Source organism: Lithobates pipiens, unplaced genomic scaffold (assembly GCF_037356315.1).
Source record: "Lithobates pipiens isolate NorthernLeopardFrog02 unplaced genomic scaffold, aLitPip1_a1.2 Scaffold_23, whole genome shotgun sequence".
NCBI classification, from domain to species: domain Eukaryota; kingdom Metazoa; phylum Chordata; class Amphibia; order Anura; family Ranidae; genus Lithobates; species Lithobates pipiens.
The window spans coordinates 49,625,361-49,638,766 of NW_027507785.1; the positions used below are offsets into that span (position 1 = coordinate 49,625,361).

Here is a 13,406-nt window from a genome sequence, read left to right on the forward strand (position 1 = left end):
TTCTTTTTTCTTTTTCTTTACAGGGCTAGATAGGTTAGTATTAGATCGGGGTGTCTAGATGTAGGGATTTAGTGTTTAAGGTGGACTTATCCTTTAAAGCGGAAGTAAACTTCCATCTTTTGCTCTTGCCTATAATACGTCTTTACCTACAAGTAGTTTAAATATCTCCTAAATGTGCGCCGTTGAGGAGACATTTACTGTACATGCGGCCAGTGACGTCACTGGCGCATGCGCTCTGAAGAAACTGCCACCTGTGCCGTTTCCTTCAGAGCCCTGTGCCGTAAACGGCGGCGCATGCGCCGGAGTGACGTCATCGCGGCTCCGGACAGTCATAGAGCCGGAAGCAAGATGGGTGAAGATGGGGGCGCCTGCAGCGTGGACACCTCAGCGCTGTATTCTTCGTTTTAAGGTAAGTTTGACATAATGTGCTAGTATGCAATGCATACTAGCACATTATGACATTAGCTTGCAGAGCCCCAAAAAAAACTACAGGTGGAGACGATTTGCAGTGCTGACACTATCCATGTAGGAGGATGACGGTCATTTAAAAACATTTCAACCCTGATGTTTTTAACTTTCTGGTGAGTGTGACCCCCTAAGGGGAGTGTGACGTGGGCTTTGAGGCTCTCTGGTGTGAGGTGCACTTCAACAAACTCCACATTTATATCACCACCTGTGTCTTTTTTGGACTGACTGTCACCCTCTGTTTTACATTTTTCTCTCATCTGGGAATATCTTATGAAAACCGTTCATAATAATTAAAGAGGAAGTACACCCTGGTGGGTTTTACTTCCTCTTTATTTCTCTGCAAAAGTAAAGCATAATGGGCTACTTACTATGCATCGCACAGTAGCCCGTTATGTGTCACTTACCTGAAACCGAAGCCTGTGATGTAAGTTGTCTTCCACTAGCAGGGAGCTTCCATCTTCGCCCCTCTTCCTTTCCGGATCTGTGACTGGCCGGAAAGGCGAGTGATGTCACTCCCGCGCAAATGCACGCGGGAGTTACCAGTCACGTCCCTGACCCCTATTAGAAAAGGCACAATGTGCCCTTTTTAAAGTGTGCATGCGCCATAGTCATCGGCGCTCGGCTTTTTTAGTAAATATCTCCTAAACAGTGTAGGTTTAGGAGATATTTCTAGGACCTACAGGTAAGCCTTCAATATAGGCTTACATGTAGGTAAAACTGGTTGTACAGGGTGTACAATCACATTAATGGCAGCAGTGCTGCTATAGTATATTAATGGGTACCTATTGAGGTGCCTGTGGACATTTACTATTCTTTATGTATTAATATGTCTAAGCGGAGCTCTTCTTTATAAGGTGGAGCTCCCTGTATGATCTCAAGCTCTGTGTATATAATAATCTAGGCAGAGTTCCTCTTTATGATATCAGTTTATGTGAGGCCCTTTAAACAATCTATGTAGGCAAAGTCCTCTTTATGATATCAGATGGGTCTATGTAGGCGGAGTTCCTCTTTATGATATCAGATGGGTCTATGTAGGCGGAGTTCCTCTTTATGATATCAGATGGGTATATGTAGGCGGAGTTCCTCTGTATATCAGATGGGTATATGTAGGCGGAGTTCCTCTGTATGATATCAGATGGGTCTGTGTAGGCGGAGTTCCTCTGTATGATATCAGATGGGTATATGTAGGCGGAGTTCCTCTGTAATTTCAGTCACTAATGCACAGTGTTTCCTCTTTCAGGCCTCAGCTGGCCACGCGGCTCCTGGCACACAAGATCCAGTCCCCTCAGGAGTGGGAGGCCATGCAAGCTCTGGCGGTGACTTCATTTTTTTTTATCTTCTATTAGATGTGTATAGATTCCAGGAATGTGGAGGGGGAAGGCTTGTTGGTAATTTACAGCAGGGGCAGGAAGACCTGACAGTGGGTTCATCTCTCCCCGTTTTCCACCCAAAGCACCAACGTTGGTGCCTCCCCCCTGTGTCCGGCGCGCACGCGTTGGTGCCTCCCCCCTGTGTCCGGCGCGCACGCGTTGGTGCCTCCCCCCTGTGTCCGGCGCGCACGCGTTGGTGCCTCCCCCCTGTGTCCGGCGCGCACGCGTTGGTGCCTCCCCCTGTGTCCGGCGCGCACGCGTTGGTGCCTCCCCCCTGTGTCCGGCGCGCACGCGTTGGTGCCTCCCCCTGTGTCCGGCGCGCACGCGTTGGTGCCTCCCCCCTGTGTCCGGCGCGCACACGTTGGTGCCTCCCCCCTGTGTCCGGCGCGCACACGTTGGCCCCCCCCCCCCTTTTCTTTATATCCCACCACAGCACATCCTTCAACCCACACTCCAAACTGCCCACCTATCACACAGCATTCATCAACTAATATAATCTATAAATAAATGTTTTTAATACACCAGAACCCCAATCCTTCTATTGTAGACAGTTTTACACTAACATTACTTTCTCATTGGTATGTAGCTTACCTGTACACAGCATTCTCCTCCTCCCACAGCTCTCTACTCTTCTGTACAACTTCCACCTGATATATCCCGAATGTCCTCCCCTGCAGTCATACATCCAGTGTCCCACACTGTCGCCTCAATGCTCCCGCCGCTCCCCTCCCTGTCCCCCCCTCGCTGCCGCCCATCATGCCCAAAATGACAGCAATCACTCACTCCAGCACGTTACGAAATACGGGTTGACCCTGAGGAAGCTCTTCCTCTAATATCCACAACCAGGCCGACCATATGGCTACAAAAACAAAAAAGGGGGAAGGCGCAAACCCCCAAGTGCATTATCCGGGTAAAAACTGAATTTATTGATATGAAAAGCAACCGATAAAATGCATACTCGCAAAAGGTACACAAGTATACAGCAAGTACATGGATGACATGAGGTAGAAACTCCAGGTGTTTCTGCGGTCTCACATGCATGCTAACACGTTCGGGGGTCAACCCCCTTCTTCAGAGCTGTGCTAATCCTTCACCCCAAAGCTTTTACATATCGAGGTTAGCACAGCTCTGAAGAAGGGGGTGGACCCCCGAAACACGTTGGTGTGCATGTGTAAGGCTGCAGAAACACTTGGAGTTCCTACCTCATCTTTCCATGTACTGGCTGTATACTCGTGCACCTTTTGTGAGTATGCATTTTATTGGTTGCTTTTCATATCAATAAATTCAGTTTTTACCTGGATAATGCAGTAGGGGGTTGGGCGTTCCTGTTTTTTTTTTTTTTTTTTGTGTAGTTCCCACATGGCATATCCCCATCTGAGGAGGGCGGCATCCACCGAGCAGACTGCGGCCTTTCTGTGTCCTTTTGCTGGTTTGTTTTTAAGCACACTGACTTTTTAGGGAAGCTGGGGGGGGGGGAGGGGGGGGCAAACATTTATTCCTAATTATATTGGATTGTCAAAACAAAAAACACGTTTTTCCCTGGTTGCTCATCGTTAATCTTCCATCTTTTTCAGGTTCTAGAAGCATGCATGAAAACTGCGGGAAAAGGTTCCACAGCGAGGTTGGAAAGTTCCGGTTCCTTAATGAGCTGATTAAAGTCGTTTCTCCGAAGGTGAGAATTGTTCACGTCTCTTCCAGATTTCAGAGAAATCAAACAGATCCAAAGTCATGTCTCATACTGTGGATTTCAGTGGGGAGGTGACTAGGCGGGGGGGGGGGGATTGTGATTTATATCGCTAGTAAAAGGGCTTGATTTCAATCAACTCGATTTAAAGTGGAAGTAAACCTCCTATCGTTTTCAGCCAAGGAAGCTGCCATCTTGGCCTCCCTTTAATCTTTAACTGCCATTAAGCTGCACATGTGATCAGTTATGACGCCAGCCATTGGATGGTTTGACAGTTTGGTTGAGAGCACAACCAATGTGACAGTTAACATTTCCAGCATGCTGGGAATGTAACTGTTTTTCAAACTGTTAGATCGATGGGGTTACTTCCGCTTTAAATCATAATTTTTAAAGAGCAACTGTCATCTCTGTCCCGCAGCGGCTCCTCCTCCTCTGACCCCCGCTGTTGACTCCTCCTCCTCTGACCCCGCTGTTGACTCCTCCTCCTCTGACCCCGCCATTGACTCCTCCTCCTCCTGACCCCGCCGTTGACTCCTCCTCCTCTGACCCCGCCGTTGACTCCTCCTCCTCTGGCCCCGCCGTTGACTCCTCCTCCTCTGGCCCCGCCGTTGACTCCTCCTCCTCTGGCCCCGCCGTTGACTCCTCCTCCTCTGGCCCCCGCCGTTGACTCCTCCTCCTCTGACCCCGCCGTTGACTCCTCCTCCTCTGACCCCGTCGTTGACTCCTCCTCCTCTGACCCCGCCGTTGACTCCTCCTCCTCTGACCCCGCCGTTGACTCCTCCTCCTCTGACCCCGCTGTTGACTCCTCCTCCTCTGACCCCCCCCGCTGTTGACGCCTCCTCCTCTGAAAACCCCCCCGCCCCCCGCTGTTGACGCCTCCTCCTCTGACCCCCCCCCCCCCCCCGCTGTTGACGCCTCCTCCTCTGACCCCCCCCCCCCCCCCCCCGCTGTTGACGCCTCCTCCTCTGACTCCCCCCCCCCCCCCCCCGCTGTTGACGCCTCCTCCTCTGACCCCCCCCCCCGCTGTTGACGCCTCCTCCTCTGACCCCCCCCCCCCGCTGTTGACGCCTCCTTCCTCTGACCCCCCCCCCGCTGTTGACGCCTCCTCCTCTGACCCCCCCCCAGCTGTTGACGCCTCCTCCTCTGACCCCCCCCCCCCCCCCCCCCGCTGTTGACGCCTCCTCCTCTGACCCCCCCCCCCCCCGCTGTTGACGCCTCCTCCTCTGACCCCCCCCCCCCCCCCCCGCTGTTGACGCCTCCTCCTCTGACCCCCCCCCCCCCCCGCTGTTGACGCCTCCTCCTCTGACCCCCCCCCCCGCTGTTGACGCCTCCCTCCTCTGACCCCCCCCCCCCCCGCTGTTGACGCCTCCTCCTCTGACCCCCCCCCCCCCGCTGTTGACGCCTCCTCCTCTGACCCCCCCCCCCCCCCCGCTGTTGACGCCTCCTCCTCTGACCCCCCGCTGTTGACGCCTCCTCCTCTGACCCCCCGCTGTTGACGCCTCCTCCTCTGACCCCCCGCTGTTGACGCCTCCTCCTCTGACCCCCCCGCTGTTGACGCCTCCTCCTCTGACCCCCCCGCTGTTGACGCCTCCTCCTCTGACCCCCCCGCTGTTGACGCCTCCTCCTCTGACCCCCCGCTGTTGACGCCTCCTCCTCTGACCCCCCCGCTGTTGACGCCTCCTCCTCTGACCCCCCGCTGTTGACGCCGCCTCCTCTGACCCCCCCGCTGTTGACGCCGCCTCCTCTGACCCCCCCGCTGTTGACGCCGCCTCCTCTGACTCCCCCCGCTGTTGACGCCTCCTCCTCTGACTCCTCCTCTGCTGACCCCCGAGCCCCCCCCCTCTGCTGTTGACTCCTGCACGTGACCCCTCGCTTTTGACTCAGCGAGTCCCGTTCACTTTAATGGGATGACTGGTGATGCGACGGTGACACAACAAGGTGAGGGACATGGTGGCAGCAAGTGATTGGATGCCCGCTAACAGGCACTGCCATGATGGATCTGAAATGACAGGTGCTCTTTAAATGTAAGGACTTATTCTTGCTGCTAGTTAGAATCTTTAATATTTGCAAACAAAATGAAGGTTTCCTATTTAGAATAATAAAGCTGTCAGGTTAGTAAAACAACGATATCAGAACCGATTCAATCATACAGTTTTTAGTGTACATTTGGGGGAAAAAAATGAGCATGTGAAGGTCCGCTTTAAGAATTTATATAGGCAGACAACTACTGGTGATCACACAGGAGGTGAGGAAAATCTGCCCAACAGAGTTGTAGTCCCCTAAAGAAACCATCATAGTTAATCATTCATTAGGGGACACAGGTGGAATATTCAGAGACAAGGCTTTGGTTACGCAGCTTTCTTCAGGAGATTGAACACCGGCAAATATAGCAATAGGAGAACCCAGCATAACCCCTCCCACTCCCATCATGCTTCAGTTTTTTGCTTGTGTCCTTAGGAGTATAGATTTCTTCTCTTTTCTGAGAGAAGCATACCCATTTCTTTATACTATGCGATGCATACTAGCCCATTATGCTTTTACTTTGCAGGGGGGAAAAAAGAGGAAGTAAAACCCACCAGGGTTTACTTCCCCTTTAATCTGTCTCATGCACCCTGTTTGTACTGCGACACGTGGTTTTAGCTCTGCAACAATTAGTCATGTGCCTTTTACTTCTCCTTGCAACTGCTTAAGTGACCTGGTCACAGACAGCATATAAACTGATTCTAAACGTTTGTGTTTTTGTTTTTTGTTTTAAATAAGCTACATGTTATACTTGCTTGCTCTGTGTAATGGTTTTGCATAGAGCAGCCCCCATCCTCCTCTTCTCAGGTCCCCCACCGACGCACTTTGCTCATCCCTCCTGCCGAGTGCCCCCATAGCAAGCCGCTTGCACTTCTACAACCAGTGTTTTTATAGTCCAAATAAACCAAAATATGGTGCTGCACTCCAAAATAAAGTGCTAAGGTGAGAAATAAAGTGCTAAGTGTATAAGTTCATAGATGTACAAATACATGTGAAAATGATTTGATTTAATTTAATTAGATGAATCAAAATTACTACATAGTAGATAATATTCACTGTGAGACAAAAATTATATTATCCCCTTCCCGCCGAGTGTACGCAGATCTGCGTACTTGGCTTCCGGGGGGTATACCGGGATGATGCCCGCACCTGCAGGCATCATCCCGGTACCGTTTTTTCCAGCGGGCGATTGGCTATCCAGCCATAACAACCGAAGTGGCTAAAAGCTGCTCGGCTGTTTTGCCGGAGGAGCGGGAGGGGACTCCCGCCGCCTCTCGCCGCTGTTACCGGTGCTCGCGCTCGATCGGGAGCACCGATTCATGATTGGATGCCTCCGGCTGCTGGGGAGGAACTGGAATGACGCCGATAATCTGTGTCATTCCAGTCTCCTAATAGTAAACACGGAAGCGACGTCATGACGTCACTTCCCATTTACTCGGCTGGCAATGGCGCCGGTTTAAAAAAAATATACATTATTCAGAATCTCCGTTTTCGGCGATCTGAATACATTGAAGTGTAAAGGAGGGATGGGGGGTCTTTTAGAGTATAAAGAGTACCTGTCATCACCTATTACTGTCACAAGGGATGTTTACATTCCTTGTGACAGCAATAAAAGTGATCAAAACATTTTTTTTTTTTTTTTTTTAAACCATTTATTAATTTAAAAAAAATAAAAAAAAATAATTTTTAAAGCGCCCGCCGTCCCCGCGAGCTCGCGAAGCAAAGAAAACGCATACGGAAGTCACGTCCACATATGTAAACGGTGTTCAAATCCCACATGTGAGGTATCGCCGCAATCGTCGGAGCGAGAGCAATAATTCTAGCACTAGACCTCCTCTGTAACGCTAACCTGGTAACCGCAAAAAAAAAAAAATTAAAGCGTCGCCTATTGAGATTTTTTAGGTACCGTAATTTGTCGTCATTCCACGAGTGCGTGCGATTATAAAGTGTGACATGTTTGGTATCTATTTATTTGGCGTAACATTATCTTTCACATTATGCAAAAAAATTGGGCTAATTTTGCTGTTTAGTTTTTTTTTTTAATTCTTGAAAGTGTCCCTTTTCCCAAAAAGTTGCGTTTAAAACACCGCTGCGCAAATTTATTCTCTAGAGTCTCTGCTAAAAAATATATATATATATATATATATATATATATATATATATATATATATATATGTATATGTATGTATGTATGTATGTTTGGGGGTTCCAAGTAATTTTCTAGCAAAAAATATGGATTTTAACTTGTAAACACCAAATGCCAAAAATAGGCTTAGTCATGAAAGGGTTAAAATTCATAAAATATGCTACATTCTATAAATCTACACGTAATAAAGTGCAAGTGGTGAAAACTTCACAATAACTAAAAGTTCGAAGTGAATGGTGTCTTCAGAGAGAGTGCCGGTGAATTTTATTAATGAAGGGATAAGGTGCTGGATATCGACTGACAAAAGTGACTTGGGTGATTCTTGTCTTTGGTGCAATTTCACTTAAAGGTGCAGTGGCTCCTTACCTTACCGCTGTAAGGTAAACGGCGTAGGAATAACCGGGGGTGATCCCGATTATCGTGCCCTTCAAACTTTCTCCCTAGATGTTTGTCCTTATTGGTTCCAATCTGTATGTAGCATTTAGACAGATAAAACAACAACGAGCAGCGAGCTTGCCGCCTAACGTCACTTCCAGTGTCCATGCGTTCCAACGCCAGGGAATGAAGTCACGTGATCGTGACGACACGCGTTGGAACGTACGGACACCAGAAGTGACGTTAGGCCACAAGCTCGTTGTTGTTTTATCCTTTTTTTAACTGTCAAAATGCTACATACAGATTGGAACCGATAAGGATAAACCTCTAGGGAGAACGTTTGAAGGACACGATAATCTGGATCAGCCCCCCCCCAAGTTATTCCTATGCTGTTTACCTTACAGCGGTAAGGTAAGGGGCCACTGCAATGAAGACCAGAATCGCCCAAGTCACATTGTCACTTTTGTCAGTTTATATCCAGCACCTTATCCTTCAATAATAAATTCACCGTCACTTTCTCTGAAGACACCTTTCCCTTTGAACTTTTAGTTATTGTGAAGTTTTCACCATTTGTACTTTATTACGTGTAGATTCATAGAATGTAGCATATTTTATGAATTTTAATTATATAAAAAAAAATTTGCACAGTGAATATTATCTACTATGTAGTAATTTTGATGTATGAAATCATTGATCATTTTCACATGTATTTTTATGTCTATGAACTTATACACTTATCGCTTTACTTGTCACGTTAGCACTTTATTTTGGAGCGCAGCACCATATTTTGGTTTATTTGGATTATATTTGCTGTGTGGTGTTTGACCCGAAATTGAATATACGCTGCGCTGGAATGGCTATGCACTGAATAATCTGTATCTTAAAGTGGTTGTAAACCCTTACAAACCACTTTGACCTACAGGTAAGCCTAGATTAAGGCTTACCTGTAGGTCCAAGCAATATCTCCTAAACCTATATGGTTTAGGAGATATTTGCCCGAAAACGGGCACCGCTGTCTACGGCGCATGCGCCGTAGACAGCGGCACGCAGGCGCACTGAGCGCGGCATTTCCAAGAATGGAGCTGCCGCGCGCGTCGACTCCCGTGCGCATGCGCGGGAGTGACGTCATCCCGACTTCGCCGAATGACAGCGGCGGAGCTGCGAGACCCCACCAACAAGATGGATGCGGCGGACTACAGGCTGGCTCCTGTGTCAGGTAAGTGACACATAATGGAGTAGTATGCGATGCATAGTAGTCCATTATGCTTTGCCTTTGCAGGGAATGAAAGAGGAAGTAAACTCATCAGGGTTTACTTCCTCTTTAATCTATAGTTATAGATCCACAAGAATATAATAATGTGCATAAAATAGTAAACATACAACTGGTGTAAAGTACAAGTGCAAAATATAGCAAAACAAATAATGTGCACAAAATCTGTAAACGCACAACTAAAACACACAACTAAATATAAAGTGCACAAGTGCCAATAAAACTCTGTGAAGTTCTATGGACCTCTTAGCCCTTGTACACACGGTCGGAGATTCCGACGGAATGTGTCCTTTCGGACCGTTTTGTCGGATATTCAGACTGTGTGTGTGTGGTCTCCATCTGAGTATCCGACGGACCAAGTTTTCCAACTTGTTGGTAAAATTTTCCGACAAAATGCTCCGATCGGACATACTCCGATCATGTGTAGAGAATTGCTTCGATCGGACAAAGTGCCACGCATGCTCAGATCAAATTCCTACACCAAAGCTATTGGCTACTAGCGTGAACGTAGTCCCGTCGTAACGAAATAACGTCATCACGTTCTGAACGATCGGATTTTCCGACAACTCTGTCCGACCGTGTGTATGCAACAGTTTCGGACAAAATCCGACAGATTTGGTTGTCGGAATGTCCGACCCGTGTGTACAAGGGCTTAGAGTTATAAGGTGCCATGCACAATAACACACCAGGAAATAAAATATCAATAATAATAGATGAAAAAAGTGCTAAATGCATACATATGTGATAGCAAACATGTATAAATAAAAAACGTATAAAAAGGTGCAAGTGCATAAACCATACAAGTGTCTCTATATTATTAAAGAGGGATTTCACTGTGAAAAAAAAATATTAAAAACCAGCAGCTACAAATACTGCAGCTGCTGACTTTTAATAAATGGACACTCAGCTGTCCCGGGGTCCAGCGATGTCGGCAGCCGAGGCGGATCGATCGATCGATCGATCCAGCATTGCAGGTTCACTTCCCGGTTCCCTACTGCGCATGCGTGAGCCGCGCAGCGCAATAGGAATTGTCCTCGCTGTCTCTGGGACCCGTGTGTGTCCCAGCAGACAGCACGCAGGGACAGGAAGAGGCATAGACTCCTGTGGGAGTCTATGCCCGGAAGTGGGTGTAAATACCTGTCTTTGACAGGTATCTGCACCCCCCTGAAAGGTGCCAATTGTGACACCGGAGGGGGGGGGGAGGGTTCCGATGAGCATTAGTTCCACTTTAGGGTGGAACCCCGCTTTAAAAAACAGTTCTTTGTGGCAGCCGGTCTTGGGCTGTGATAAGAAAATCAAAATGTTGATTGATGTGAGACTAGATGCAGGTGACATGATCTCCAGTGATCATACTATTGACATGCTTGTTACATCCAACCGTGGCTCTGAATCGTGCATAGGTGAAATCTGGGAACCCCTTATGGTAATAAGCTCACCTCAGAGGGTGTGACCAGCTTTTACACTGAGTCAAAACACGCATATGAACCACTATAGTGTTCTCAGCTGTTACACTGGATCAGTAGTATCCTCAATGCAATGATCTCAGAAGCGCATGAAAAAAGGAAAAAGACTAATAGTGCAATACCGTTTTTCAAAATTTAATAGACAAGTTAAAAAAAATTCCCCCGCCGGGGTACTCACGTGTAAGGTGCCTCAGTGCACCGTACTTCATAAGGCTCAGTAAAATACTGTAAACAGTACAGGTATGGTTTGTATCTCCTCTAGGCAGGTGTACTGTCTCTTGCTCCGTCCTGGCCCCTCCCCTTGACCCGATCGGTGCTTGCTGCAACCAAATACCTTTTTATTTTGTTCAGTTTGGGTAGCGCGGGAATACTTATCTTTTATTTAGTGGTTTTATAGTGACCTTAACCCTTGAAGCACCGCTCAAAGCAAAGCCCCCTGGCCCTCAGGTGTAAGGGGTCCGATGTCCAAACCAGCACATTCAGTGGTTTATCTGTTAGGCACCCGGGGTGCCGCTCTCCCAACCTGACTCGTGTGCAGTGTTATATGGGCTCAGCCAGCGTTGCTCCACTGACCAAGCCCTTTGACATGTAATAACCACATATTAAAAAAATGGCGGGTAGGTTGAGGTCTATTTCTGGAGCGCTCTTTATAAGCGTCACTCTGGAAAAAAACGCAGAGGCAGCCAATGTGCCCATTAAAGCGGTTTTGTACAGAAAATTGCAAGTTCATCTTATTCAAATGGCTTTGGAACATAGATGCAGTTATGACCATTGAAATAAAATAATATGCAGTATTTAAAGAAGGGGGGTGTGTGCGCTTGCTTATTAAACCCCAAAATAAGAGAAAAAAAAACAATCTTATAAAAACAATCTTATAAAGTGACCAAGTGTAAATAAATGTGAAAATATGTGGACCATCAAAAGTGATCAATAAATAAGTGGGTCAACTCAAACAGTTAAAAATTGCGGGTATGTGCAAGGACTAATTAAAATTACTACGTACATAAAAAGTGCATAAAACATGTGCATATAATACTCAAAACAAATCAGTGAATCACAGCAGTAAAAAAAATAAAAAAAAATAAAATGCAATATGACGCAAATCATATATGTGAAACACAATCGTGTCAGTGCATCAAACTAAAGTGTCCCAAATAGCATAAAATATAAACATGCCACTAAAAAAATCGCAGCACAAAAATGCATCAATCGGGTTAAAGTGCAATGTGCCAAACGTGAGACGATCCTCTGGTGGTGATCCGTGCCAGTGGTTGTGCTATCACTAGGTAATTACCTCCCTGCTGCGGGATTAAGCAGCGAAACAGACACACAAGGCAATCAGGAAACAGAGGATGATCCAGGTGATGGCTGTACAATGGAGTCTTGGAGATGACACAAATATATCCAGTTTCCTTGTGTATGGTCACCGGGCTCAAAGGGATAAACCGAGAGATACCGCCATAGTGTAGTATTTTTAAACACAATTTTATTAAAGATAAAAAATAACTACTCACAAGGGGATGTACATGTAAAGCACTGGGAGTTGAAGTCCTATTGTTGACGTAACGCGTAGGAGCCGGAAGTGACGTTTACATCCGGGCTAGTTGCTCGGTGGTCTGCTGTGCTTTACATGTACATCCCCTTGTGAGTAGTTATTTTTTATCTTTAATAAAATTGTGTTTAAAAATACTACACTATGGCGGTATCTCTCGGTTTATCCCTTTGAGCCCGGTGACCATACACAAGGAAACTGGATATATTTGTGTCATCTCCAAGACTCCATTGTACAGCCATCACCTGGATCATCCTCTGTTTCCTGATTGCCTTGTGTGTCTGTTTCGCTGCTTAATCCCGCAGCAGGGAGGTAATTACCTAGTGATAGCACAACCACTGGCACGGATCACCACCAGAGGATCGTCTCACGTTTGGCACATTGCACTTTAACCCGATTGATGCATTTTTGTGCTGCGATTTTTTTAGTGGCATGTTTATATTTTATGCTATTTGGGACACTTTAGTTTGATGCACTGACACGATTGTGTTTCACATATATGATTTGCGTCATATTGCATTTTTTTTTTTTTTTTTTACTGCTGTGATTCACTGATTTGTTTTGAGTATTATATGCACATGTTTTATGCACTTTTTATGTACGTAGTAATTTTAATTAGTCCTTGCACATACCCGCAATTTTTAACTGTTTGAGTTGACCCACTTATTTATTGATCACTTTTGATGGTCCACATATTTTCACATTTATTTACACTTGGTCACTTTATAAGATTGTTTTTATAAGATAGTTTTTTTTTCTCTTATTTTGGGGTTTAATAAGCAAGCGCACACACCCCCCTTCTTTAAATTTTCATATATTGAGAGTCCACTCACATAGTGATTGCTGCTGCTTTTTGTTTTTACCTCCCCCTATTTTACATAGAGCGCGGAAGCTCACAGATATACAATATGCAGTATTTACCTTTTATTTTTAATGTTTATGCTGACTTCCGGGCTCTCCTCCCGTGGGAGTAGGCGTGGTTATCGGCTTCGCAATGGTCCCTGGGAACTTTTTTAGTTATTTCCTAGGAATCAGTGGGGGACACAGTCATGCCGA

The 13,406-nt window shown here is 46.6% G+C and overlaps 1 protein-coding gene across 1 annotated transcript in view; it reads left to right on the plus strand.

Moving 5' to 3' along the window:
• Positions 1 to 1,679: 1,679 nt before the first annotated feature.
• Positions 1,680 to 13,406, plus strand: part of GGA1 (golgi associated, gamma adaptin ear containing, ARF binding protein 1) — a 43,078-nt gene continuing 31,351 nt past the window's right edge. The window contains exons 1-2 of the mRNA XM_077451570.1: positions 1,680 to 1,784; positions 3,413 to 3,510. Of these exons, the coding sequence (XP_077307696.1) occupies positions 3,424 to 3,510 (87 nt within the window). The 5' untranslated portion in view covers positions 1,680 to 1,784; positions 3,413 to 3,423. The remainder of the gene's footprint in view (positions 1,785 to 3,412; positions 3,511 to 13,406) is intronic.